At 38.5% G+C, this 24,501-nt stretch overlaps 2 protein-coding genes across 5 annotated transcripts in view; one reads left to right on the top strand and one right to left on the bottom strand.

Annotated features, from left to right (window-relative positions):
- HOOK3 (hook microtubule tethering protein 3) overlaps positions 1 to 17,615 on the top strand; it is an 85,669-nt gene extending 68,054 nt beyond the window's left edge. For 3 of the 4 annotated variants that reach the window (XM_054003188.1, XM_054003187.1, XM_054003191.1), the window contains 7 exons: positions 380 to 414; positions 1,202 to 1,284; positions 2,590 to 2,690; positions 4,540 to 4,644; positions 4,750 to 4,821; positions 6,276 to 6,412; positions 14,735 to 17,615. In XM_054003188.1, the coding sequence (XP_053859163.1) occupies positions 380 to 414; positions 1,202 to 1,284; positions 2,590 to 2,690; positions 4,540 to 4,644; positions 4,750 to 4,821; positions 6,276 to 6,412; positions 14,735 to 14,750 (549 nt within the window). In that variant the 3' untranslated portion in view covers positions 14,751 to 17,615. Of the gene's footprint in view, positions 1 to 379; positions 415 to 1,201; positions 1,285 to 2,589; positions 2,691 to 4,539; positions 4,645 to 4,749; positions 4,822 to 6,275 lie in introns of all 4 variants that reach the window. The other variant, XM_054003190.1, reaches the window with a different exon arrangement.
- Positions 17,616 to 23,346: 5,731 nt separating this feature from the next.
- The window catches only part of KCMF1 (potassium channel modulatory factor 1), a 44,148-nt gene continuing 42,993 nt past the window's right edge, over positions 23,347 to 24,501 (bottom strand). The window contains 1 exon segment of the mRNA XM_054003203.1: positions 23,347 to 23,980. Within this exon segment, the coding sequence (XP_053859178.1) occupies positions 23,719 to 23,980 (262 nt within the window). The 3' untranslated portion in view covers positions 23,347 to 23,718.

The raw sequence follows: 24,501 nt of genomic DNA, 5'->3' as shown, positions 1-24,501 counted from the left end.
TTACTTCAATTAATTTGCTACATGTCTTCATGCAAGTTGCAATGCACTAGCTCTTCTTGCAAATTTTGCTGAACTTTCCAATACAAAATACTGAAGAAATTAAAACAACTGCCTTAGAATTCTGTCATTTATGGATCTTACTTTTATTGATCTAGTTCCTGGGAAAATATTTCTAAAGTTCTAAAGGGTTCTACTTTTACTGAAGTCTCACAGCTGTGAAGAGAAAGGTACCACAGAGGCTTTACAGTTGTGATCTAAAACTAAAGTAAAAAAGTTGGATTTTGGTTGAAATGTTAAAATTGCATGTTTTAAAATAATTTTTAAAATATGTTAAAGCTTTGCAATACATTAAAATAAAACATTTGACTTTTTATTTTAGTCAGTTCTTCTGAAAAAGAAACTTGAAGAACATCTGTGAGTATTTTTGTTTGCCTATTTTGTTTGCAGTTTGAAATTATGTGTTTTTCCATATAGTGAGGAAAGCAGACAGTCATTAGTGATGGATCTGGAAAATATGCAACTAAGAGAAATTACATAACACAGGAATATTTGGGAATCTGCAGTTTAGATTCTGTTTTTTCCCATAGAAGACCATTGTGAAATTAAGAGCAATGAGGGAACCATCATCTCGTGTTGGGTAGAAAACTTGGCTTAGCATTGTGCAAATCTTTGCTCAAGAGAACTAAGTAATTTTTTTCTGAGGGAAGCATATTAATATAAACAAAATTAGTTTGTTTACTCTTTGATATACCTTGTGACATAGAAGTAACACTTTAGGAAATGTTGTCATTTTATTGTGCTATTTTTGCACATCTTTTACTTCCCTTATTTTTTGACTGTCTTGCAAAAAGAAGTTTCTGTTGCTTTTGGGTTTAGCCATTCTTTCCTCAATGTAATATCGGTTATGAGTATTCATTTTAGGCCCTCATTGTACAATTAACTCTAAGTTCCAAATTAAGTACAGTTATTGACAAAGAAAATGTTTGCTGTTGCAGTTATCCATACAAAACAATGGTTTTCATGTTAACTGACAAGTATTTCTACAGCGATATTGTCACTTGTCCTCATGCTCCATAGGAAAAAAAAATTAATCATACCCATAGAAAGAATCTCTCTGAGGATTTTCTGTTCTGCTTAATGCTTATTTCAAGCACAGTAATACTACTGGGGAAACAATATATGCTTCTGTGGTTTGTAACAGTGAGAAGCTCCATGAAGCTAACAATGAGCTACAGAAGAAACGAGCTATTATTGAAGATTTGGAACCAAGATGCAACAACAGTTGTGAGTTACCTGTGCAGTCCATTTCTTTTCTTTGTAAATTATTTCAGGTGCAACATCTTTAATTATAATACCTAAAGGAGGTCTCAGGTAAGCAAAATGTACATTTTTAATGGAAGTGACATGTGTGTTGTTAATTTCTCTGGAAACTAGGGTGACCAAAAAGATGCTTTTAACACTTGAAATGCATGGGAATCACATTTTAGAAACACTGTAGTAAGAAATCATAGAATCGTAGAATGCTAAGAGGTTAGAATGAACCTCATCTAGTCCCAAACCCCAGTGACATTGGACATAGAAATACCTGCTCACTGCTGTTGAACCTCAGCTGTCCAGAATTGTCATGTCTCATAAGACTCTAATTTAGAAGACCCTTGCTGTTGTCACTGACTCATTTTTACTTCCCATGTATATTCCTCCAATGTGTTCTCAAAAATATGTTGTAATTTGAGCAAATTTTCTGTTGCTGGTCAAAGAGAATGTAAGATATGTATCATGTTGTTCAGAAGGTATGCAAAATCCAGTGTCTAGTTGGTTTTTAGCACATTATTGCTACGTTTTTTCCAGAGAAGTAATGAGGGAGGTAGTCTGGATTTTTCAAAAGACTAGTTATTCTAAAATAAGGCAAAAGATGGTAACCAATGGCAGCTTTTCTGGTTTGTGGTAAAATTATTTTATTCATAGTGGGATGGAGCAAAAACTACAGAAAATATTTTATTTTCTGAGATCTGAGAAGTTGTATAGAAGATATAGAAGTAATAGTGGCTTGACATATTCTTACACCAACACAGGAAAAATCTGTGCAATTAAATTGTCCTACTGGTCTCAATTGCTGCTTAAAAAAATGTGAGGGGGAAATTAAATTTAGTATATTCATGTTACGGTTTAGTAGATTTAAGCAGGAGTTGTGCCTCTTAGGAATTATTCTACTTCCATAAAATAATAGAAATAATATTTGCCTGTAATACATGCTAAGATATTATAGTAGCTGTAAGTCATTAGTAAACCCATTTTCTAAATGTGTTCAGTGACATGATTGCTTTATGATTCCATTTCTCTTTACTTGTCAGAATTTTAAAAAGAAAAATTATTTCCCAAAAAATCAATTTTATGAGATTTTATAGGAAGACATATTTTTAATGTGTTTCTGAGCTATACCTGTGGTATACCTGCCACATCAGATTTCTTATGTCAGCTTTTCTTAACTGAAATATGTTTTAGCTGTGTCTTATGTGTCTGTTGTAAAATATAAAAATATACATAATGTACTGATGTTATTTTCCAATGTGTGCATCTCCTGACATAAAGCACTTAAAATTGAAGAATTACAAGAAGCTCTACGGAAAAAGGAGGAGGAAATGAAACAAATGGAAGAACGATACAAAAAGTATTTGGAAAAGGCCAAAAGCGTAAGTAGATGTGTTCCACACCTGTCAGACTACTTTACGTGTCCACTATGTGGGAATAGAAATGAAGGAGGTATCTGTATACACACTAACAAGTTAAAGAGAAGGAAGCTCCACTGATTATCATCTTATTGTTTCAATTTAATATTTAATATGGATTAATTCTGCAAAAGATTACCCCATTTTTGTGACTCTTTTATTGATGCTTTTTTGCAGTAAAGTTGTCTTTTGACTGGATCGCCTTCAGTAGTTGTTAGATTTCTCTGATGTTCATCATTCTCTTTTGTCTTTATTATTTAATACATGCTTCTGTCAAGAAGGTGACTAATATTTAAGTACTGGGGATATGGATATACTGCTAGCTTTGAAATGGCAATATTGTGGTCTTAATCATAGTCCCATTTCTTCTTTTACTATACTTTGCTATTTTGAGTATCTTTAAAGCATATCAGTGTCTTTAAAGGCATATCATTACATTGGAATCTGTAAATAGGTTCCTAATTTGGCAAAACTTGATGATTTCTTCCTCTACTTCTGTGGAGTTTCCTGAATGACTTCTTGTGAAATGTCTCAGGAAAAAAATTCTCCTATGTCCTCCCGTCTCGCATTTTATATTGGTTGTTGTGTCTTAGAGTATGTTCTACTGAAAGACAGCATTTCCCCTTTCAGTAAGATTTGTATATTTGTATGTATTGTGTTACTAAAGGGTGTTTCATAGGACAGTAGCATTAATTACTTAGATTAACTTTTTGTAATCTTCTTATCAGCTTTCATTTTATTTGGCTTGCAGCTGGGTTTTTTTGTTTATTTTTGTTGTTATTGATGGGTTTTGGTGCAGGGTTTTTTTTGTAGAATCATTATAGTCTTCCGCTATGGAAGGTGTATCCGGGTTTTTTTCTTAGAAAAATAACATGCTTTTATAGAATAGAATCATTTAGGTTGAAAAAGATCTCCAAGATCATCGAGTTAGCTTTTGACTGATCATAACTAGACCATGGCACTAGGTGCCATATTCAATTCCTTGAACACCTCCAGGGATCTGTACACTACCTCCCTAGGCAACCCATTCCTATGTTTAACAAGTCAACCTAAACCTTCCCTGGCACAGCTTGTGGCCATGGTGTCTCATCCTGTCACTGGTTGCTAGGGAGAAGAGGCCACAACTCCCACCTAGCTACAACCTCCTTTCAAGTAGAGAGTGATAAGGGCTCCCAGAGTCATGTTTTCTCCCAGCTAAAAACCCCCAGCTCCCTCAGCCACTCCTCATAGGATTTATATGTTTACCATACAGTAAAAATATCTCACTTAAATTTAAAGCATTGTTTTATTTCAGCATCTGGACACAACACTGAAATAGGTAGAAAGAGAAAATAAGAGAGGTCTATTTATGTATAGCCAGTTGTTGTTAAAGAGTTGCAAGCCATTTTCTATTAAAGGCTTAATAATTCAGACAATTTGTTGGATTTGTTCTTGGTTTAGCTCTGTTTGCTAGCACTCTTGGATGACATACAACTGTAATGATGTCCCTTCATCTTTTTAGAAGCGTAACAAATATGCATGTACCACAGAGTACTTCTTGGCTTAACAGAGCTACCTAGAAGCACCTGGTACCCCAGTACCAGGGATACTGAACCTTTTAGGTATCACTTTTGCTTGTCAGTAGTTTTGTTTCCCAGTCCTGTAAAAGAGGGCCCTGTTCATATGCTCTAATAGGTCACAGTTGATGAGAGAGGTAGACATGTTTTAAGTTTTTTTTTTTTATTATTTTTTAACCTGACTTAAAAGGTTTTAATTCCCTAACAAGATTGCTTTTGCTGAATTTAATAAAAATCAAACTGGTTTTCTCTTACAGGTCATCCGCACATTAGATCCTAAACAGAACCAGGGTGCTGCTCCTGAGATTCAGGCACTGAAAAATCAGCTGCAGGAGCGGGACAGAATGCTTCATTCCCTGGAGGTAGTAATCATTGTGTTCTCTGGTAAAAACTCATTGTATTTTAGTTAGAGACTAATACTTCTATTATACTTTGGCTTTAAATATATGGATTATTTTGTTTTATAGAAAGAATATGAGAAAACAAAAAGTCAAAGAGAAATGGAGGAGAAATTTATCGTTAGTGCCTGGTACAACATGGTAAGAATCTCACAAACCTTTTAATTGAAAATTTTTAAAAAAGGAAAGAAACTATCAATACTGTTTGTTTCTGGCATGTTCATAACAGCATTCATTCATTTACAGAATTTTTGTTTGAAATGCATTTTCCAACACACAAACACAGAAGCAATTTTTAGTAATCTTAAGTTATCTCTATGTAAGAGTCTGTTCCTATAATAACTTTCTGGAAAATAAAAAAAGAAGTTCATAATTTTAAGTTTTAAAATCAGAAATGGCTCAGATCACTATTTTGTAATCCCAGCCCTTCACTTACACAAATTACAGACCTCAAATTTACTTTGATTCACCACTTTCCTTTTCAGTCTTCCAGTTGTTTCTAATGAAGGGGCACAATCAAAGCAATTCATCTTAATTTGCAATTCAGTTGGAGTGCTCTGAGAAATGATTCCTTTAACCTGGGTGCAAATTTAGCCCCATACAAAGAGTGAAAACATCAGCAAGACCTTCACTTAAATTATTCAAAGAAAAGTTTGGATAGAAGATAGGGTCTGTGCAACCATACTGCTTTTTGCTGGGCCTGTGTGCCAGACAAGTTGTCACCCACATCAGATGTGTTCAAGAATTCCCTTTGGCAGACTGGTTGGTTGCATTGAAACTGCTCTTCATCGACATCTATAACTTTAATGTTTCATTCTGCTCAATCATAGAATTCAAATTCCTCCTCTCTGTATTCCTTTGGAACAGTTTTTTTCTTGGTGTTCTACATCCCATCCTTCTTGTCTTCATGAATAGGAAGTCTAAACTCAAGCAGAGTGTTTGAATTGTTTACATATTGAAGGTATTTTCAAATGACCACTGTCCTTGGCCAGTTTTCATAGCATTAGTCCCGCTAACAAGTAGAAGACAAGCCTGAGGTAAGACTCACAGTTCAGTGACCTATCATGTACACTAAGATGGTCACTGATAGCTTTGTCTGTATCGGTCTTTAATTAGCCTCTGCTTTTATGCACAGCTGCACAACCCACCACAGCTTTCTTAATTTCCTCATTGCGTTTTTGCCTGATGAGAACATGCTGTCTCCCAAGATGTGCTTCTGACAGAGGAGTTGGTGTTTACACAGATGATGACAATACCTAAACTTTTTTCAGAAGAAAAGTGCTTTTCTAGGTCAACATGCTGAAAGGAGCCAGGATCTGGGGGAAGTCCTTTTGAAAATAATTGTCCAATTGCCATGAGAAGCATATATTGAGTTCTTAGGTGGTTACTCTAAACCTGGAGAATGACAGCAGGGAAGGGGAAGAGTTCCACACAAAGTGTTAGGAACAATACCTTACCTTTGTCCTTGAAAATAAGATGCTTTATGTATGGAATTCAAAATAGTTTAGTCAGTGTGAAGACAAGTAATGAACAAAATGTAAATGAATAAAGGTGTTTTGTATTGGTATTCACTGAGAAATTCTCTTTGTCCATAGGGGATGACTCTGCATAAAAAAGCAGCAGAAGACAGACTGGCTAGTACAGGCTCAGGACAGTCCTTCCTGGCTAGACAAAGGCAAGCCACAAGCACAAGGAGATCTTACCCTGGTCATGTCCAGCCAGCAACAGCAAGGTAGAGAAGCCTTGCCCTTAGAAAGAAAACTGCCCTGTGATCCAGGCTACTTCTATTGCAACTGACAGCATTAAAGGAAAACAAACCAGCATCCTTTCTCTTTCTCCCTTGTTACTGCTATTATTTTACTGTTCAGGAAAGGGTTTTATTATGCTTTCTCATTGCTCTGTTATGTCCCTTGCTTATGTTTTTTGAAGTTCATTTCTCTCTGCATTTTCTGAATGTGCCAAAATTTTGAAAGCATCTAGAGGAGTGCTGTATAATAACAGTCGTATTTGTATGAAGCCTGATCTCTTACAAAAAAACCTCATGTGGACCATATGATAATGTGGATTTCTTATCACAGTTGGTACCTTCATGCCTGTAAGAGTCGTTATGCTTTATAAGACTGTTTATGTTCAAAGGGAATTTGCTTTTTATTTCATCACCTATCCTGTTGCTTCAGAAAAATGCTGAAATCTCATTACAGAAATGCAAAGTTGAATTATAATATTACTGTGAAATATATTTCATACTAAAAATTTAACAATGCAAAAAAGAAAGATTGGGATTTTTTTTAATCTCCTAAGTGCAAAGTTTGCTCTTATTCTTGGTATTTAGGGAAGCAGGATGATCTTTTTCCAGGTTTTTCTTTATCAATTGGTGTTACTCTTTTGGTGGGAGAGATGAATATTTTCAAATGGTTTATTCCATTCTTCTTTATCCTTTGCTTAAATACATATTCTAAAAAGGTGGAGAAGTATTCAGGATGTGCTAATCTGCTACTCTATCATCCATTTAAAAAGGACATTTGTTTTAAAATTTTATGATTATGGATGAACAATAATAGATCAAGGCCCCAATTAATATTGTTAATGTATTCCAGTTGTCATCCCCTACTAAAAGACTTGCTTTTAATATATTGATTCAGGGTATAATTGTATCTGTTGCCTTACTAATGGTACCAGTGCCTTCAGGTGAGTTTATTGCTGACTTTGTTGGAAACTGGCTGTGATTTGTTGTACTGCCTTTTTAATGCATAGCTGATTAATTGTTGTAATACCTCCATCCACTGATCAACCTTCATGTCATCAGTAGGTGGAGGCTCCTCCTATTTAGGTTCTGTTCCTACAAAGTTGTGCTTTTTTCCTGACCAATTCTATGCATTCCCTGTCATTTTTGTCAAAGAATGGATGGACACAGAGAACCTGAGTATTGGCTGGAAGTTTCATATTTATACATCTTGTCGTGATTCAGTTTTAAATTTATAGACTGGTTTTAAATGTAGGGTTTTTTTTAGAGACTGTTTAGACTCTAATGCACAGGCAGTCAGTTTATAAATTTATTCTTTCACCTGATTTTAATGCCCTTCTAAGTGGAGGCATTTCTTTTTGTATAAATCCCTTTAGAGAAAAGATACTAGCATTTATCAATCATCTGAATGTCTGTTTTAATTTGAAACTTGGGTAGAATGAGCAATGGATAATGAAAACAAGCACACCTAGATTAAAGGGTAGTAAACAGGTGAATAACATTTTTAGGTACTATTGTTTTATCCTTGAGTGCATAATCTGTTTTAATGTGGGCTAAGAAATGCATTCAGTATGTGTCTGAAAAATATTTCAGTTCCTGTTACACCTCCAGATGCACCCCACCCCCCCCCCCCCGCAGAAAACAGATGCTGAATTCTACATATAGTTTTATATTTTATTCCTCACATTTGGGAAAAAATGGTTTTCTAAAAAAATTTCTGTACTTATGAAGTATATGACTGGTATGGGCTTGCAAAAATGAGATGAGACATAGCAAGTTTCTTGTGTGCAGAAAGATAACAGTGCAAAGGAAGTTGTGGACAATTTTTGTAGCTCAGTGGGGTGATATGCTCAATCTGCTGTCTCTTACTGAGATAAAAAATGCTCTGTATACAAAGTGCTTTCTGTAATCATCTAGATGGTTACAGTTGGTGTGCGATAGCTTTTACAGATTTTGTTGTGCAATCAATTTTAATTATTTCTTCAAGTTATTAAAATTACCACATGCTGTATGTGAACAGGAGCAAGACCACTCCTCTAAGGGAATCTGAAGTTCCTGTTTGAGGTTACAGCATTTTATATCACCTAGAGCAAGAACCTAAAAATACCTGAAGCTCCATTTTAATTTTAATCTAGCTAATTTTTCTGTTACAAAACTGCCAAGGGCTATTTGTGAAAGAAAGGGATGGAACCTTAATGGGAAGTTTTATTTCAGATTTATCTAGTAATTTAATTACTTATTGCTGTTAGGTGCAGATCTAAAAGAACTTGAACACAATCAGCACACTAGAATAAAAGTAATTGCTTTTATTATGTTAATATTTGGTTTGCCTCCAAAGGTTTGATCACAGGCTAATGCCAATGAGAGTTAGGAGATGAACAGATGCTGGTTAAAAGCCTTGTCTTAGGCTTTTACTTTCCAATCTCTCATAGCTTCTTTTGCTTCTTGGTGGTTGTTGGCTTTTCTTCTGTTTGTGATTCTGTCTTTCCTTTTCCCTTGAAGACAAGACACTGAAGTGTTTTCTGTAGTTCTCTTCAAAAATAGATAGCATCATTATATAGCATCAAAGAGCAACAAAAACCTCATATTGCATCTGAGCTTTATTAGTGTTCATAGTAATTGTTAGGCAAGTGAACAATTATTTTGTCTTTGAGAATTTACAAATGTGCAAAAATTCTGGTATTTCCCAGAATTTGTGCTGAATATAAAAACCTAAAAATGTACTGCACTCTTACATCTGGTTCCAGTAATTCATTTGTTATGTCTTCTATTAGTAATTAAGAGGAGTTCAATCCTTTTTTCTTCATTGCTTTACTTCTTTAATTTGCTGCATACATCCATTCTTTGTCTTTGTGTGTGGATGAATGCAAGTGGTGAACATGATTAAACCTTCTCTTTCACAAGAACAGCTTCTTTATTCAAAGGGTTCGGCTTCATTATTTTGCTTGCTTGTTACGTATCTTTGTAATCAGTGTGTATTAAGAAAAAGAAGGCGCTCAGACAGTGACTCCAGGGAATAAACATATATATAGGGGAGCTACCAGTGTATGTTCCCTATTTGTCTTACCTTGAGTAATTAAAGACTATAAGGAAAAGCCCCAACCTATGGAGCAGAATTCTCTCAGTTGATTATATAGTTCTGAGAAGATTTTTAGGAATGCTTTTTTCCCCTGAGGCAAGAAAGACTATTTACATCAAAATTGTAGTGGTAATTACGACGCCAATGCTGTATCCTGTCCTGACACACCACAGAAAAAAGACCCTACAACTGAGCTTAAAGAGAAAAGGTTCTCCAGATCAGAGGTAAAACAGCTGTGGAGTTCATGAGAGTACTTTTCTGGACACTGTGCTGAGGATCTGCCCAGAATAATATTTCTGACAGATTTTAATTAATGACAATAAAAGATAAGAGGTAAATGTGTTTCTTTAGGATAAATATTTTCATTGTTTAGATCTGAAGCTTAGTTTCTGACCTAAAATGATGATGATGATGGGTTCAGATGTGCAGTCCAGTTCGTGTACTTCTATAGAGAGTTGAGTTTTTAGCATATCCAATCAGACACTACAGAAAAAAAAAAAAAAATTCAAGTTCCCTCTTTTCTTCATAGCAACCACTTGGATCATAACATGTATTTTCTAAGTGCTGTGAAAACTGAAGTAATTTAAAGTAAAGGTTGTGTGTTCCATCCACAGTGCAAAGGTGTCTCCCCTCGGAGAGAAATTCCCCTAGAAAAAAGAAATATAGCCAGATGCTACTCTCCTCTTCTGACTTCAGCCACTTTCTTTTGCCTTTCTAAAGTTCCCATAAGTATTCATAAGCACCAAGTAGTTAGTTTCCTAGCAACTTACTAGGAAAAATTCTATAAGTAAAAGAAAAAAAAGAAAGAAACACATCTCAACAAAAGGTCTGGAATATACAACTTTGTGTATTCAAAATGAAATAAATATATAATGGCTAAAAGATACCTTTCATTCTGTTTGGAAATAATCAAATGGCAATCTTGTCCTGTTCAAGTGTCATTTGTGTTAGCTCTCTCTTCTGTAAGGAGCACTGGCATTTTTATATGTGTATGAAAGAATTAACAGTGACTATTCCTATTACTGCTTTATTATGATCTCAAATAGTAAGTGGTATATGTAAACTGTCAAGAAAATGCAAAAGTTTTTTTTTTCAATTTTAAAGTCCTTGGTATTTTGACATGTGCAAATAGCTTTTGCTTTCCTGTGTTCTCTAGTATATAAGACTATACACTTAACAGCTTCCTGAATGATTTTGAGCGGGTTTAATTTTCCTGATGTGTTGACATTTTCTGTAGATTTGGTAGTTGTAAGGTATTTTAATGTCACCACTTGATTTTCTTCTTGTTAGTGATTTGGCAGAAGACTACCCTGAATGTGGCTAACTTTCCTTTTTCTTATGAAGCAAAACAATATTTCAATTTTATTTACTGTATAGAGATTTTTTTATTCTTGCCCAACATATTGACTTTTTGCAAGTATTGATGAGGGAGATATTTTTGCACTCAGTCAGCTATGCAATACTGACTTCCTACGGGGTTTTGCACATGTGTTTTAGGTAGAATGTGGACTCTCTGTTTTGCAGTAAGATTGTACTGATAAACTTTAGTATCTCCTAACCAAATTTAGCAGACATTTTCCTCATCTGGCATTGCATAAGTAAATAGCTAAAAGGATCTATCAGGTTATACTTCCATGTCGTGAGGGTTTTTGGAGCAAATATCATATTCTAGGTAGGATTCTAGCCATGCATCCAGTTTGTCACTCTTAAGGAATCAAGAACATATCCTGACATGGCTGATGGGATTGCCTTACTCCTACGGTCCTCCTTCCCTCTAAAAGTCCAGAAAAGTAGCAGAAGTTTGTCAGTGATCCTGACAGGGAGGATCAGGATACAGGCAGGCTATAACTAACAATAAAGTGTGATTTCTTTGGTCTGAATGTGGAGGAGGCAGATGCAATCAACTAGTTAGTACAAAAATCTGAAGAGCATTCTTTCAGCATTTTGCATTTTGGTTTTCATTTTAAAATGAATGAAGAAGAACCTGAGCTTACTGAGCTAGAAAGAAGACTTTTATCTTTTTAATTCAATTTTAATTTTAATTGAGTAACTATTAGAGGTTTTACCCGTATATAAGGCAGAAGCTGTCATTATCAGCCACCACAACATCGGACTTCTTGCATCTGGTACAGTGAAACCCTGTAAATTTTGACTCTGCTACCAGCTCCGTTGAACCATTTGGAGACACTGAGGACTTAGCTAGCTTCATCCTCTGTTTTTTTGATTCATTAAAATACTGGGATTTAAAGTTCATTTTGCAGCAGCTCATTGAAGTAGGCAATGAATCAATGTTGATTGGAGGGCTCTAGGAAACTTGACAAATCATACTGTCCTGTGGGGCATTGAAACAGCACCTGACAGTATAGCCAAGACAGCTTCCCAGACAAATTGTCCTGGTGTCAGATGGTAGTCAGTAGATCAATAGGAACTTGTGCTGACTGCTGTAATTGAAGTCCTCATCTGCTGGAGGATGGTGTGGCTGTCAGCTTCACTGTGGTCCAGATTCCTTCTTCACCTTTGGGCCATGCTAAGGTAGTGCAGGACTATCCTGAAACATATTTCTGCATTAGTTGGTTCTGGTGGCAAATCAGGCGTTTGCTTTGCTGCTGTTTGCTGTGTATATAAAGTAGTTTGGAAAATTGCATATCCTTCAGTCCCCTGTGCATATGGTGTCATTTCCAGACTGAAAACAGATTCCGTTTGTCAGGTAAAAAATTATTGCAGCTGTCTTGCTGCTATGGGTCTCAGAGACTGATGCATACAACATGAAAAATATGGCAAGTAGAGGGAAATACAAGTCAATTTGGCAGTCTTTCCTCTCTAGTGCTGCCTTTATTCATTGCTTTGCATTCAAGAGGTCCTTTGCAATCAGATGAGGTGATTTCAGAAAGAACAGTTTTTGTTTTAATTGTTAAATAAACAGACATTAGTCAGCACTGTGAAGAACTGCTAAATACTGTAGCATGGCACAAATCTGAAACACTACAAAAGAAAGTATTTCCACTTGGGGTAGATTACAGTATAGAGGTATAGAGTAGTTTATTCTGGAAATGGAAATTGAATCCCTAGTGATTATACATAACTTGAAGAGAAAAGAGCTAATATAAAAGTCCAGTTGTTACTTGTTAGCATGCTCATGTTGTTAACCTGATCATGAAAGTGGATGGAATTTTAAGAGAAAATCCCCAGTGGTGTAGTATTTATGGAGTTACAAAATAGTTGTAATGAGACCATCAGACTTTTGATTTGGATTTGAATGTAACATCAGCTATATAATTTAAAATATTGTAAAGCAGAGGTTATTGTTCCCAGCCACAAAAGGTTAGTAAGCTGGAGAATAAACATATTTCTTGGAGGCATCAGTGGTTTTGAGAGTTTTTAAAGCTTTTGTTTAGCGGTATCAGTCAAGTCTTGGAATAATTATAAGCATTACACTATAAGGCCACCATTTTTAAAATTTATAATCTGCTTTGTGTTCTCTTTGTCACTCCTCCTTAGACATATTGTCTGCTGCATAACCTGTCTCTAAGATGCTGCAGATGCAGTGACAGCTTATGCTCAGTGAATTTACCCTCACATCTTGCATTTCTGTTTTCTTCTGTGTGTTGCTACCTCAACAGGTGGCTTTAAAATAAAGAAATTGGCAGACAGCTATTTTTAGTACATGGTAAGAATTTCTAGGCAGGAAAAGGCACTAACAGATGATTTTTTACATCCTTGAAAGTTAATACAGTGTCCTGAGTTTACAAGACCTCTCAAAAATACTATTGACTCAAAGAGAAGCCTGAAGTGTCACTTCTGTGTGTGTGCAACATACACTTGAAGGACACTTGAAGTGGTACTAAGTAGTAAGTTTGAGCTAAATAATAGCCAGATGAGACTAAAGGAGTAGATTATATTCATTTATACACAATAGAATAGGTACATGCTTATGTAGTTTGAACTTTTTATTTTTTATAGAACAACTACAGTGATCTTCATATTAATCCTGAACTGTGTAACTGTATGCACCAAAAAGTGCCAAGCAAGCTTAACAGACAGTGCTTGCTCAAAATACACATCCTCAAGGTCTTTGGATGTGTTGAATGTGTTAAATTTTTTAATTCGATTTGATATGTGTCTCTCTGTTTCTATTTGTTTTTCTATTATGGTTAGTATTCTAGGTGAATGAATGAGAAGGAAAAAAAGAGGGATACACAAACTACAGGACTTGTAGCATAAATACTCTTTTTTATCTATTTAACCTGGATTATCCCATCACAAGAAGCATTCTTAGAATCATTTTTGACCAGTGCAGTACAAGGGAGAAGGAAGTGGAGAAACAGGCTCTAATTCCAGTCTGGTGAAGCCAATTTGCTCTTTGTAATGTGAAAACAAAGATGTCCATTTACTGCTGTGCCAGTGCTGTGTAGGGACATCTGTGTTACCTGGGGAAAGTAGCTGTGTCAGTAAAGCATTCCATTCCAGTTACACTGGCCAGGAAAAAGTAGCATCAGTGAGGATGGAGAACTGTGCCAACCTTTCCTACTCTCTTCCAAACTTAGATTCCCTTCTGCAGCATTGTGGAGTGCTCTCTTGACTGTGCGGTGACTGACTCAGCTTACTTTAACAAGAACATGTATTATTTTCTGGCAATTCAAACCTGTATTTGCATGCAAGGGATAGAACTTGCCAGTGCAGTGGGGCAGTGATGCTGAGCCTTGTGCACAGAATGAGCTCTAATGAAATTTAAATGCTTTCAGTGGCACTCAGAGCTCAAGACAATTGATGTGACTCTGTCTTTTAGCATGTAAACACATGCAGAATTGGGTAGGCACCTTTCACTTTATCTTGCTTTAAAATTTGTACTCACAGACAGCAGGAATGCCTGAGACTTGCTCATTGCTGTGTAAACTTACTTTCCATGGCTTTATTAGTTAAGAATGGTGCCCTGAAGAATTTTACTCAGAAGTGTGTAAAGTTCAATTACAGCTGAACTTAGATATTGACCAAGGCTATTTTGTTGCTTTTACAATTATTGGCCTGTAACCTTCCTGTTAATTTGAACAGTTGCTTGGCAGAGGTATTTTCCCCATGAATATGCACAACTCTTAAGCAGAGGTGGTCTAATTAACTGCTTTTAAAAAGACCTGTTCTGTTCTCTGTTTTGGTTTTTTTTTGTTTGGTTGGTTTTTTTCAACAGTAATATGTTATCTGCTTTTTAACTTTCTTCTTTATTCTTTTATTTGCAGTGATGTGGTTGCATGACCTGCAGCATTATTATAACAGGGACTGTACAGTGCATGACTTGCTTTTCTGTCCAGACTGCATAACCAAAACTTAACCAGTTCTACACTTAAGACTCATGGCCATCTGATTTCAAAGGGGGATCTACTTGCAGAGAAGCTTACCATCCTGGGGAGTGGCTTTCCCATTTCCCACTTCCCCTTACTCTTTCTCTTCACAAAAAGTCTCCTATGAGGCTAGAAGAGAGGAAATCCTTTATTCACAAGTCAACAGGAGGAGTTCTGCAAAGTGACAGAGCAGTGTCAGCTCTCCATCTTACTTCCACCTGTCCACTTTATTTAATTCTGATTAACAGTATTAACACACAGACTTCCTGCAACATTTTCATATACCGAACTATAAAAATCTAGTCTTAATGAGTTCCTAAAAAGGCCTTTTGGTTACTGTTGAAATTTCAAAGCACCTGCACCCTTAAAGGATCCACTTTGAATCTTTAAACAAAGTAAAGTAAAGCGAAGGAGGTGTTTTACCAGGAGAAATGACTAATGAATTGCTGCTTGGCAGTCGCATCTTCCTTAGAAAACTAAGCAAGTTTCATCTGATAATCTCCGAGCCAGGCAAACTACCGGGTGGTATTTTGTTCACAGGCACTGCCTGCTTCCTTAATATGTATATACACAGTAGTTTGTGGCTGTTGTATTTTTCTCTCTCTGTTTGAGCTGTGTTGTTGGTTTCTTTCAGAAATTTTTTTTCCAAACTGTATACAATTGTTAAAACAATCTGAGGAAAGACCATGAATGGAGATAAGTATGAAAGTCACCTACACACCAGTATTATGCAGACTGTCCTTGCTAGTTTATAATTTGGATTGCTTATCTTTCACCTGTACTGTTTTTTCCTTTCTTTTTTTTCTTTCTCTTGTCACAGTCTTAGCTATTTAATTTCCAATTGCACTAGCTTGGCTGTTTCTTTGTATTTTGAAGTTTAGATATAAGATTTGCCATATGTAGACAGTGTAACTCAAAATGCTTTGTATTGCCTATATTAATTTAAAAAGCTGCTTATTTAATACTCCTAAATAGCTGCACATTTGTACTACTGTATCTTTGTTTTGTATTGGACATCCAGTACCGGCAAAATTCAGAAGACAAGGGAGTGTTGTAGTGTTGTAAGTTAAGAGGTTTATTGTATAGGAGTTAGTACATAACAAACAGGGAAAGGGGCTTTCAAGCCATAGGATTTGCTGGAAAAACTGAAAAGTCTGAATGCTGAGTACCTTAAGCAGTTTGATTTAAATCCAGTGATAGAGAAACCCCATTCTTGCTCACCCGGGTCTTAATCCTGGCAAAAATATTGATATGAGCTGTGCTGCCTCCAAGAACAGTTTTACTTACCTGGGCAGTGGAGGTAAAACTTACCTTGTTTGCTGTGGGAGCACCCCCACGCTGAAGAAGCATTGTGCCACTTGTCTCTGCAGTCTCTTCTGGTCACACACACAGTGCCTGCCTTGTCCCTGGCCTGTCAGGTGGACTTTGACAGAGCCACACCTCAGGCACAGAGATGCCCGATTGTGTCCACTCCTCAGGGATCCTGATCCCACAGTGTCTGTGGCCTTGTGCAGAATGACATGGAGAACGGATAGACGTGTGCTCCACCAGAGCACGGTGGTCTGTGCTGCCTGGGATGGGCAGGTAGGAATGTGCTTCAAGCAGGCCAGGCAGCAGAGTGAAGGATAAAACTAGGATCCCAGTGAGAACTGTGGTGTTTTCCCTTCTGGATACTGTATCAGGTACTGTAGCTACCAGGTGCTCTGGCTGACAGCTGTCCCTAAAGGCTTCAGATGGGGATATATGTTTTTCCTGGTCCACCAGGGCCAGGGACAGTGAAGTCTTACGTGGCCTGCAGCCAGGATCTTGGGCTTGGTGATAAAGAGTCAAGTACTTGTGCAGCAGAGGCAGCAGCATTTCATCAGACTGAGTCCAGCCGAGAGCTGAAGGATTTGTGTCTTTCCAGGTCCTAGCCATTGATCCCTTGTTATGTGTCAGGGCAAGTGTTACTAGTAAAATTTCTTTTAGTTGGGTGTTAAAGGCATGGTATGTTTTTCATTTTGCTAGTGCTGCTTCGGCTGGGACCACACCCTGCCCCAAGCCAGGCTGGGTGCAGGATCCCTGAAATCAGGGCACTGTGCTGGGCAGGAGGGGATTGCTTTTTCTGTGCACCTGCCTCCACAGCTGTCCCAAAGTGATGCTGAGCAGTACCTCATTTCTCCAAGTGGTCTGTGCAGATTAGAGACTAAGTATCAGTTGTTCTCAAACCTTGATGACATTTATATGTAAGTGTGTTTAGCTTGACAAAAGTTGTTTGAGTTTACTAATGCAACAGGGAGATGCCAGGTGGAGCCAATCAAGGAGCTGGCTACTTTAACTAGATTAGCCTGGCATCTCTGTCATGAAGTGGTTGTGAGCTCTCAACTAAGAGCTGATCTCAGCATGTGTCTGATATACTAACTTCATTTGTGCTGCATAGAAAACTCTCTTACCTTCTTAATAGCAGCTTGTTTGACAGTCCTGAATTAAATGTTGATCAAAGTAATAACTGTTTGTGATGTTGCCAGTGATATATTTTCTGTAAAAGAATGAATTCTTAGAGTGTCAAAACATTAATTTCCCATTTCAGTTCATCTACAAATTGTGTAACTACCAGATTGTTATGGTAGCAATATTAATATATGTACCTGTATATAGATGAAAAAAAAACTCATTAATGATAATTGGAATCAAAAAGTTTAATATTTTTTCCCAGTCAAATACACTAATGCTTCCAAGGTGATAGAAGAGTGTACAGTTGTTAAACAAGTTGTAAATAAACACTTATATAAAATGTAAATGCTTGTCTCTCCTTTATTTGGTACTTGGTTGTGAACTGCATTTCCTGGGGCTCTGCAAAGGAGGGTGAGTGGCAGGTGGGCAGCACCAGTGCATCAGAAAGCACAACATCCTCACTGCTGCTGGGACACATCCCATCCGGCTGCCTGAGGTACATGCTGTGGTTTGTTTCTCCAAGGGTCAAGGCTAAGATCGAAGTAAGAAAATTTTCCCTTGCCAATGGAGGCTTCACAACAGATACCACCAAAGGTGGGGGAAAGAGACACTGCTAATGTGGACAGGAACAACTGTCCTTCCATCCTGCACTGATGAACAGCTTAGGCATCTGGGGAAGAAGGAGGCCTGGATCAGTCTCAGAATGGGCAAATGCTGATCTTTGTGAAAGAGAAGGCAACAGTCTGCAAGAGATACTGAGCCCGTGAGTGTGCTCATGTGTGTGGTGGACACCATTGTGTGTGGTGCTGGGTTTAAGAATCATGTGCAAAGACACTGATAGCCTTTCAGGGGCTGCTCTCTAAAAAGAATAGGATCAGAAAGAGGAGGGTGCCCTGGTGGCAGCACTGCCAGCCTGATAGAGACTGGAGAGCTTATGAGGGTGAGGCCAGGCTGGGCTGAAGTGTTTGCTGTCTGGGAAGGAAAGGAGAGCTCCAGAGGTCGTGGCCAGCATCCTGCTGCACCACAGGCAGTGAACAGTGGAAGCAGGAAAGCTGCCAGAGCCTCCCTTCTAGCTGCTTGTGATTCACTGTGGTCCTTTTTCTCCTCAGTCCCATATATCACTCCTCTTCATCTTTGGCATGACTGTAGCATTTTCTGCCTTGGAAAAATCAGATCATCATTCCCTGTCCTATTGTTTCCCTCACTCCTAACCTAACATTCACTATACATCTTTTTCCTTTCCCAGCTCTCCCACCCTTGGACTATATGCTGAGATCCACATTGGTATCCCTCCTCCTGGCCTCCATGTCTCTCTGCTCTGCTCCCTGACAACTCCTTCAAGGCCATGACTTGTGCTCCATATGGGGTATGGGGAGAATTGTGCCCCTATCCCCACATTTCATGCTGCCCCTCCACAGGTGCTAGCCCAGCAGGGAGGATGCAGCTCTGCAGGCTCTCTTCCAGTGGTACCTCTCCTCCACACCCCACAGCTGCAGGGCCCTGCTTTTACCCACAAGGGTGTTTATGTTGCATTAGATGTTGCAGGAGGTATCAGCCAGTGCTGAGTTGAAAAGTGTGGTGGAAGCACACTCCAGAAGCTGCACAGTTCCCCTTACAGGTCCCCTTTTCTACTCTTTTTGTCCACAAATAACTTTTGAGCACCTATATACTATGCACATCAAGTATAATAAACACTGCAAATAAATCCTTGTGCCCATCAGCCTGTCTCAAGACCCTTTTCCTCTTCCTTAGGAGCTAAAACAATTACACAGCCTCAAACTAGCAAAGCACCCATGTGGCAAAACAGGGTGACTGGAAGTGAAGGTCAGCTATGCCAGGGAAAAGCAGATTAAGTGATGTAACTGGAAAACTGTCACACACTGAGTGTACACACTGCTCCCTGGTTTAGGTCTGAGAGCCCTGGGAGGCAGTGGAGCCTCTCTGCCTTCTGGGACTTCCTGTTGGTAGCAGGAAATGGCCTTTAGACCCTCACAACAGACAAGTGTCTCAAAGCTGCAGCTGTGCACACATCTGGATGTTTGGTTTCTGCACCAAACTATGCTGTCCATAAACTTAATAGAGAGCTCAACTCTGCCAAAATGGAAACCAAATCTGAGCAAATGGCAGAGAATGGAAACTTCCCCCAACCCCCAGTGCCAGGGAATTGATCAAGACAGAACAAGTAAAACTTGAGGTGGGTGCATTTTTAATGTTTATCACACCACCATGTGCAAGAGCCTTTCTTTGTCTTTGACGAAAACATTAAAAAGATTCCAAAAAACCAACACAGACCTTTTATTAACTCAGATCAGAACTTACAGACAGACCACACATATTCTGAAAAGCTTTCAAGGGACTTCACTGTTCCACCATTTCCTCTACCACTTTAACATACAAAATACTGGAATGGCAGTATACCTTTCTGACTGCCCCACCCCCAACAACGGCTCTTTGGCGGCCCTCAGCAGAATGGAACCTGGCACTCTCTGCACAGGAAAGGACACAGTAGGCTCGGGAGAACCAGGATACAAACCCCCCATTAGGGGATTGCCGCCTGACAGGACAGCGCAGCACACACAGCACAGTGGCTTGTACCCGCCTGTGGTGGGGCACATCCTCCCCCTGCATGTGCGCCATTAAGGTCGCCTTCAGCCTGTTAGTAACACTCCCTGTTCCCTGGAATGTGTTGCCCAATAATCTTCTGTTTTCTAATGAATAGCCTTGGAAACCTTTGTCTGAGTCCCAGATGGAGTGAAATATTATTTTTACTGGACTTTTGAGGAAAATTACTGACCTCGATTGAGTCCAGGATGGAAGCTGATGGAAGACTTAATCCGAGCATCTCACCATCCTATGAACAGGTGTCCCACGGAAGGCCCTTTGAGGTCCCATGCCCCCAGTGGCTGTGCCAGCATGTCCCTTGGAGCAGGATGTGCCTCTCAGTGCTCATCAACCCACAGGTTTGGGACTCAAAGAGCTTCATCAAAAACTGACAGTGGAGCCTGTGCTGGTACCCCTCCTCGAGGCTGAAGCCTCTGCCCACTGAGAGATGCAAAGGCATCCCGTGTGTGCATTTCACTGAACTCTGGGGGAGCTTTAAACAGGAGCTTTGTACATATGCACACACACACACACACACACACACACACAGAGTATTTGAATATCTACATGGTTGTGTCTGTGTGCAGGTGTGAAAACTGACTTCAACACTTATAGCAAGTGTGGCATCAATATTGCCATCTTAGATTCAAAATTAAGCTACTGTTGTGGTTATGGTAAATCTTACAGAATCATTCAGTAAGAGTTAAATCAGTCAATGATTAAGTGCTGCCAGATCCTTTACACATAAAGCACTGAGCAATTCCAAGCGTAGGTTTGGCAAGGGGTCCATTGTGAAACTTGTGACTCCATGGAGGGTCCCCCCTGCCCTTCTGCATCCTTACATTCTCCATCCTCACCCTTTTGCATCCCCGGTCTCTGTTGTGCTTCACTCCAGATTGATTCTAATCCAGTTCGTGTGCTTTATCGATGTGGTAACAGAGCAAACCTTGCCAGAGAACTTAATCGTAGTTTCACAAATTTGTTATAAAATTGCTTTTGCTGATACCTTTGAAAGTGCTTCTTTACATGACTCTGACCACCCAGTCACAATACAGTTGTCACTGCACTCCAGGAACTGTGCAAGTGCAGAGCACTAAGGCTCCTGTTCCTGGAAGGGGGTTGTCCATGTTGAGTATTGGGGTGTGGTTTTCGGGTGGTTTTTTTGTTGTCATTTTTTTTTTTCCTCTCTCACATGGAAAAGGCCATAATCCCCTGCAGGATTCCCCTCCAAAGCTGATGGAGGCTGTAGTCACTGCAGCCCAAAGCACCCTGAAAATAAATATTTTGGAAATACCCCAAAAATACTATCTTGGCAAAGCTTACTCAGAGAAGAAAAAACACTTCCCCACAAATAGGACTTGACAGACTACTGGAATACCCTCCTAGTAGCCATTTCATGTTATTTTTAAACCTCTAGTAGGGAAAAAACCCCACAAACAGCCTCCCAAACCACTGAAGATCTGTACAAGTTAACATGACGTTCAAGGATATTTTTAAATCCAAGCCAGGATGTATTCAGTCTCTAAACAAACATGTGTACCACTAGTTTGCATCCCCTTCCAAGCAAATATGGTGATGTCTGGAATTTGGGTAATGTAAGAGACCAGCCTTAAGCAATACAAAACACCACCACACTGAGAAGAGCCTGTTTTAAATTAATGTCGGTCTATGCAGCCTTCAGTTCACCTACCTATGAAGAGTTTAGGATTATGTACTTCATCACCTGCCAAACCATTTGGTTTTAAAACATATATAAGCCACCCAGGATGTGTACACAAACTGATTTTGTGTTGGAAGATACAGTTATAATTAAAGGCAGATACAGAAATTTCTGGAACAAAAGTGTCTGGAAAATACATTAAAACCAAAGAAAATCAACTCAACAACAGTCTTGAAAATGCTTTATTGAACTGTGTGTCTTATTGTAATGTGCAGAAGATGTGTTTGAAAAACTACAGCTTGAAAAATTTTGGAAGTCTTCAACAATCAATAAAAAAGTCCCCTGCTGGGGGTAACTCTCAGGGTAACCAGAGGCTGCATTTAAAGTTTTCTGTTGCAGAGACTAAAAAAAAAAAAAAAAAAAAAAAAAAAAAAAAAAAAAAAACCCCAACCAAAGCTAATGCTGCTCTACATGAAAACAATCAAGATTTCATGATTAAAAAAAAAAAAAAATTAAACTCGGTCTATGGGGTTGTTCTTTTCCTGATGTTATTTTGGATTAGCATACATGTCACAGTTCTGGTGAGAACACCACAATGTCATGTGTCATTACGTTTACTCTACAATGCTGCTGAGATGAGAGGATACAGAGAAAGAGAGAGGGGGGTGAGGTGAGAGATCTGGAAAGACATCATTATGATATAAGCCTAGTTTAAATTTTCATCAGAAGCTGTGTGCACTTTTGTTTTTATAATCTAACTTTACATTCAAAAAAAAAAAACCACACCAAAAAAACCCAGACAACCAACCAAAAGAAAACACCAAACAACAAAAAACCCCAAACAAAAAAACCCACCCCTCCCCCCGCCCCCCCCCCCCCAAAAAAAACAAAAAACAAACCAAAACAAAAAAAAAAACCAAAACCAAACATACCCCTTCTGTCCTTGCTTTGGGGCTATTAGAAATTTCTATGCACAAAACCACCATATTTTTTTTTTCCAAACCAGTAGGATTAACAGTATAGGCATGTAGGTGGCAAGACTCAACTAAAAGGCTTTTTTCAAACTTTTTTTATACCAGCAAAAATAACCAAAGGAAACAATAAATAAAAGGTGCTAAAGTTAGCATTAAGAATTTCTTGTAATATACTGACAGTCTGGGAATCCAAATCCTCAAGCTCTCCTGATACTGCCAGGTCTCTGCAAACTATGAAGCAAATACATAAATAACTCAAAATATGATTGAGGCTGTGAAAGGCTTTTAAACTAAGACAATAGGATCCAGGTTAACTTTTTTTTTTTTTTTTTTAAGAAACACAGTGAATATATGAATTGTCTACACCTAAATGAAACATATTCAACAATTAAAAAATTTTAACAACCACAACGAAGAAAAACTTTAAACGAAAGTGAACATCATTTGATTTCAGGGCACACAAAAGCCCCTTGCAATTGCTTCCAGCAACGGCCTTACTGTTGTGTCTCCTACAGATGCATAAAATGAAGTTCAACTCCACACTGAGGTGACGGCTGAGAGGGCAACATTAAGGGTCACATTCAGCAATATGCCACACCCCAGTCACAACAATGTATCCCACCGCAGAGTTTCCATCCTGTGCAGGAACCGCACATGAAGATGTCATTCTGTCACATATTATCAAAAAGCCACAGACTGCTACTCAGCGCTAACCTTTTTCATCACATAACCTTTGAATAATGGGAAAGCTTTGTGTTTTATAGTTTTACTCCTTGTATTTAAGTTTTTAAATGACAAGGTCACTAAAACTCATGCACGCTGCAAAAAAGGTCATGCAGTAGTTAAGGTAAACCATCCAAGCAGTTTTTATTCATTAATATTCATAAATACACACAGCAGCTTCATTAGAGATTTTTCTTTTTTTTTTCCCTCTTCAGTTTGAATGTGGAGTATTAGGAGAGCCTTTTGCATGTCAAGGTACAGGACACAGAGCCTTCAGCTCTGCACTGCAACCTACATTTACCTGCTAGAAGTAAAAATTAGTTAAGTGGAAATGATTATCATATATATCTTTTCTCTCTTTCTTTTGAATGTACACAATGTAACAAGAGTGACAGACCTGAAATTACAATCACCAAAACAAACCCAAGATAGTTGTTGTCCACTTTCATTGGCAAATACAGCACAGAGGACATTGTCTGCAAAGTGGGATGTCAAAGAGGTGGTGGAGGAGGCTCATTTCCTTTATTACTCTCCTTTAAATTTAGGTTTTCTAAAGCAACATCTAGAGGCATAATATCTACACAGCCCATAGCACCAAAATCTGCAATCTCCCCCCGCTCATCCTCATCTGAGGAGGAACTTTCTTCCTGCATCAAGGTGGACAGTAGAAGCTCCTGAACAAACAGGCTGCAGTCTGCCCGTTCGCTCTCCATTGACTGTCGTTCTGCTTCTGACATCTTCGGATCATTCAACCTGTGCAGCAATAAGGGAAAAGAAGACAGAGAGTTGATGAAAGCTCAATTCCCTGGTGACACCAGGGACAGGCTGAGATGTGCTCAGAAACTGCTTCTTCAGGACAGTCCTACCTGCCCTTCAACACAACCAGCACTTCAGTACAACAGGCATGCCTTTAACAACCCACCCCTTCTCTGCTGCTGCAACAGCATTCGCGGTGGAGCCCAAAGTCAGAGGAACATCAAAAACTGTTTGGGAGGTTTCCTGCTATTCAGGGAGTCTTTTAGGGAGGGCTGGTGCCATTTCCTGGATATGCAATTATATGACTCCTTTGTTTCTACATCAACTTGTAAGTTCACATTGGCCACAAAACACACCACTGCACATGTAAAGCCTACTACACATGGATTACTGAATGTAATTCCACTTCTCCTAAGGAACACTTCATACTCTGATAGAGGCAAGGGAACTGCTCACTCCAACTCTGAAAGTCAGTCTGTGACATTTGCAGATGCTTTAATTAAGGTTTTCAAGTGAAC

Source organism: Vidua macroura, chromosome Z (assembly GCF_024509145.1).
Source record: "Vidua macroura isolate BioBank_ID:100142 chromosome Z, ASM2450914v1, whole genome shotgun sequence".
Lineage (NCBI taxonomy): Eukaryota > Metazoa > Chordata > Aves > Passeriformes > Viduidae > Vidua > Vidua macroura.
Note: the sequence above shows the minus strand (reverse complement) of the source record. Positions and strands in the feature narration are given on the sequence as shown.